Source organism: Salvelinus alpinus, chromosome 3 (assembly GCF_045679555.1).
Source record: "Salvelinus alpinus chromosome 3, SLU_Salpinus.1, whole genome shotgun sequence".
NCBI lineage: Eukaryota > Metazoa > Chordata > Actinopteri > Salmoniformes > Salmonidae > Salvelinus > Salvelinus alpinus.
Window position 1 is genome coordinate 3,315,159 of NC_092088.1, and position 5,000 is coordinate 3,320,158.

Consider the following 5,000-nt stretch of genomic DNA (forward strand, 5'->3'; position numbering starts at 1 on the left):
AGTTCACGTTTTAGATATATATTACATTTTTTATTTAACTAGGCAAGAACACATTCTTATTTTCAATGACGGCCTAGGAACAGTGGGTTAACTTCCATGTTCAGGGGCAGAATGACAGATTTTTACCTTGTCAGCTCGGGGATTTGATCCAGCAACCTTTCGGTTGATAGTCCAACGCTCTAACCACTAGGCTACCTGCCTCCCAACGCTCTAACCACTAGGCTACCTGCCTCCCAACGCTCTAACCACTAGGCTACCTGCCACCCAACACTCTAACCACTAGGCTACCTGCCGCCCAACGCTCTAACCACAAGGCTACCTGCCGCCCAACGCTCTAACCACTAGGCTACCTGCCGCGCAACGCTCTAACCACTAGGCTACCTGCCGTCCCTACACTCTAACCACTAGGCTACCTGCCGTCCCTACGCTCTAACCACTAGGCTACCTGCCGTCCCTACGCTCTAACCACTAGGCTACCTGCCGTCCCTACGCTCTAACCACTAGGCTACCTGCTGCCCAACGCTCTAACCACTAAGCTACCTGCCGGCCAACGCTCTAACCACTAGGCTACCTGCCTCCCAACGCTCTAACCACCATGCTACCTGCCGCCCAACGCTCTAACCACCATGCTACCTGCCGCCCAACGCTCTAACCACTAGGCTACCTGCCTCCCAACGCTCTAACCACTAGGCTACCTGCCGCCCAACGCTCTAACCACAAGGCTACCTGCCACCCCACGCTCTAACCACTAGGCTATCTGCCTCCCAATGCTCTAACCACTAGGCTACCTGCCACCCAACGCTCTAACCACTAGGCTACCTGCCGCCCAACGCTCTAACCACTAGGCTACCTGCCGGCCAACGCTCTAACCACTAGGCTACCTGCCGGCCCAGTATTATGTCTCTGTACTAGAGGTTTTAAATGAGGATATCACCTGGTGGCCTTGAGATATAAGCTGTTTTTCAGTCTCTCGGTCCCAGCTTTGATGCCCCTGTACTGACCTCGCCTTCTGGATGATAACGGGGTGAACAGGCTGTGGCTCGGGTGGTTGCTGTCCTTGATGAACTATTTGGGCTTCCTGTGACATCGGGTGCTGCAGGTGTTGAGCATCAGCGTAGTGGAGGTATTGTATCCTACCTTCACCACCTGGGGGGGTGTCACAAAGCCCAGGACCCAGTTGCACAGGGCGGAGTTCAGACCCAGGGTCTCAAGCTTAATGATGAGCTTGGAGGGTACTATGGTGTTGAGTGCTGAGCTGTAGTCAGTGAACAGCATTCTGACATAGGTATTCCTCTTGTCCAGATGGGACAGGGCAGTGTGATGGGGATTGTATCGTCTGTGGATCTATTGGGGCAGTATGCAAATTGAAGTGGGTCTAGGGTGTCAGGTAAGGTAGAGGTGATATGATCCTTGACTAGTCTCTCAAAGCACTTCATGATGACAGAAGTGAGCACTATGGGCCAATAGTCATTTAGTTCAGTTACCTGTGCCTTCTTGGGTACAGAAACAATGGTGGACATCTTGAAGCATGTGGGGACAGCAGACTGGTATAGGGAGAGATTGAATATGTCCGTAAACACTCCGGCCAGCTTGTCTGCGCATGCTCTGAGGACGCGGTTAGGGATGCCGTCTGGGCCAGCAACCTTGCAAGGGTTAACACGCTTAAATGTCGTACTCACGTCGGCCACAGAGAAGGAGAGCCCGCAGTCCTTGTTAGCTGGCCGCATCGATGGCATTGTGTTATCCTCAAAGCGGGCGAAGAAGGTGTTTAGCTTGTCCGGGAGCAAGAAGTCAGTGTCCGTGACGGGGCTGGTTTCCACTTTGTAATCCGTGATTGTCCGTTGATTGAGCCGTTGAATTGAGACCATTTTGTCTCTGTTTTGCCTGTTTGGTTGCCTTACAGAGGGAATAATTATACTGTTATTATTCAACCATATTCACAGTCATCTTGTCATGGTTAAATGCAGTTGTTCGCGCTTTCATAATGTCCTCTACAGACCATCATAATGTCAGACAATCATAATGTCCTCTTCAGACCATCATAATGTCCTCTACAGACCATCATAATGTCAGACCATCATAATGTCAGACCATCATAATGTCCTCTACAGACCATCAATGTCAGACCATCATAATGTCAGACCATCATAATGTCCTCTACAGACCATCATAATGTCCTCTACAGACAATCATAATGTCCTCTACAGACCATCATAATGTCCTCTACAGACCATCGTAATGTCCTCTACAGACCATCATAATGTCCTCTACAGACCATCGTAATGTCCTCTACAGACCATCATAATGTCCTCTACAGACCATCTTAATGTCAGACCATCATAATGTCCTCTATAGACCATCATAATGTCAGACCATCATAATGTCCTCTACAGACCATCTTAATGTCAGACCATCATAATATCCTCTATAGACCATCATAATGTCCTCTACAGACCAGAATAATGTCCTCTACAGACCATCAAAATGTCCTCTACAGACCATCATAATGTCCTCTACAGACCATCATAATGTCAGACCATCATAATGTCCTCTACAGACCATCTTAATGTCAGACCATCATAATATCCTCTATAGACCATCTTAATGTCCTCTACAGACCATCACAATGTCCTCTACAGACCATCATAATGTCCTCTACAGACCATCTTAATGTCCTCTACAGACCATCATAATGTCCTCTACAGACCATCATAATGTCCTCTACAGACCATCAATTGTCCACAGCAGGTTAGCTGGGAACCAGGGTTCCCTGGATGGGTGAGACGAGGTGGGGCGTAAGGTGGATTGGTTGGCGGGACGAGGCGTGGCTCAAGGCGGATTGTTGGCGGGTAGAGGCGGGGCGCAAGGTGGATTGTTGGCGGGTAGGGCCGAGGCGGGGCGCAAGGCGGATTGTTGGCGGGTAGGGCCGAGGCGGGGCGCAAGGCGGATTGTTGGCGGGTAGGGCCGAGGCGGGGCGCAAGAAGGATTTTTGGCGGGTCGGTACGTGACTAAACATCTTACTTCCTCGTTGGAACGTCACGGCGGCAGGCTTGCACAAATATATCCTGCTTTGTGTCTACACACACACTGTGTTGGCAGCTGCTAGGCTTCAGCCAGTTGCATTATTGCCTCACCCTCCAGCTAAGCATCTGTTGGAATGAATTCAGTCCTGCCTTGGGTGGAATAACAAAACAAATACCTTTGTTCCTCCCTCCTGTCACCCCTTTAACTGTTGGAGCGCACTGGAATTCTACATTAGAATTCATGAAAATCTATTGCCCTTTTAAGAACCTTTTATGCACATATTCAGACTTTTACACACGGGTGTATTCAGTGATAAGCTTTTCAGACACATTCGAATAGGCAAATGATTATAATATTTAGTTTATTGAGTGACTGGCGTAGTTGACGGTTCATTAATAATTTATTTCCGTAGCCTACCCACCCACTTACCAATAGTTAACATCAAAATGCATCAGATGTGATGTGATGTTGCAGGGCCTCATATAACCTACTTGGGATAAAGTGGGCTATCCGGTTCTGGCTCCCATTCCACAAGTCTGGAAATCCCCACATCTACAGTATAGCGTTTACTGGAACAGCCTGTACGCTGTGCAGAAGACAGAGATCACCGCCCTGTTGTTATACTGTAGCCCATGCGAAGATCAACGGTTACAATATGAATTAGCACACTGAAAGCTGACGCAAATAAAAAATCATTTTGATCTTTTGGCATGCTCATGAATATTCATTCAGTAGAATTAGGCCGCGGTAACGACGGGGCTACGGGTTTGGTATGACGCGGATCGCCTACGGGATGAAATGCGGATGTGTTACTTTGTTGCAGCTACTGAAAGATTGTGCCTAATAGTCGGGATTTGGGGAATATTTTACGCATCGAAAGGGTCTGGCTGTAGCTGCTGTAAACGGGGAAAGGTGATTTCCTATACGACATTGCAAACGCATTAAAGATTTTTATTTATTTATATATATATATATATATATATATATAGTGAAAAATGCACCTTCGAATATTTCCAACATTCCAATAGTAGCCTTTTCCATTATATTTATCATCCAAATCATGTTGATATTCAGGTAAATGTTGGGTTTTAATAAAGCCCCAACGGAGTGCAGTACGGTTGCTTTTAGACATGTCTCTAATGCACAAAACACGCTGTCCTCTCTGCCACAATATCCTGCATATTTCGAGTCGAATGTTCTTTACAAACAGGATATTTATCGTGGATATCTTTTCCGTTTCAACTTGAAGCAGAAGGCAACAATAACACGGTTCCCCGTCTCTCCCCACCCCCGATCTGGCGGTGGCTGGTTGGTTGTAACCTTCTTGGCACAGGTTCAAGTAGTGATTAAATAAATAAAAATGAGGGGGCGACAGAGACTGGCGTGACTGAGCATGCGCCCTGAGGGGGCTGCCGTCGAAGAATGAAGTAAATAGAATGTTGACGCTGCCCGGGCGGTGACGTCACCTGCTACACACCGGGACTGGGCTGAGCGGAGGCTGTAGGCTAGGCAGTAAGAGAGACAGATAGAGGACGCGTCAGTCGTAGTAGCCTAAGAAAACATCCTCCCTGCTGTCATGAAGTTCTGTTTGTAACTTAATTGTTTGTTGCTATAGGTCAGGAGACAGACGGAGAGGTGTAGAGGACGTATTTTTCTTTTTGAGAAAACGGAACTGTGTCTGATTTCTAAAAAGGACTAGGAGATATCCACACACAGAGACCTGGGTTAGAGAGAGATTTAAGGTCCGTGTTTCGGTGAAAAGGGAAGCTATGTCGTCCGCGACGGTAGCTGCTTCAAGAAGGCAGTCCTGTTATTTATGCGACCTGCCCCGCATGCCTTGGGCTATGATCTGGGATTTTACCGAGTCCATCTGCAGGGGATGTGTCAACTACGAAGGAGCGGACCGGATCGAGTTTGTGATTGAGACAGCCCGGCAGCTGAAGCGGGCTCACGGTTTACAGGAGGGGAGATCTCCG

At 48.0% G+C, this 5,000-nt stretch overlaps 1 protein-coding gene across 1 annotated transcript in view; it reads left to right on the forward strand.

The window, feature by feature from the left end:
* The first annotated feature begins 4,516 nt into the window (after window positions 1-4,516).
* The window catches only part of LOC139569922 (interferon regulatory factor 2-binding protein 2-A-like), a 3,340-nt gene continuing 2,856 nt past the window's right edge, over window positions 4,517-5,000 (forward strand). Inside the window, exon 1 of the mRNA XM_071391288.1 lies at window positions 4,517-5,000. This exon is cut by the window's right edge and continues 628 nt beyond it. Coding sequence (XP_071247389.1) covers window positions 4,794-5,000 — 207 coding nt within the window. The 5' untranslated portion in view covers window positions 4,517-4,793.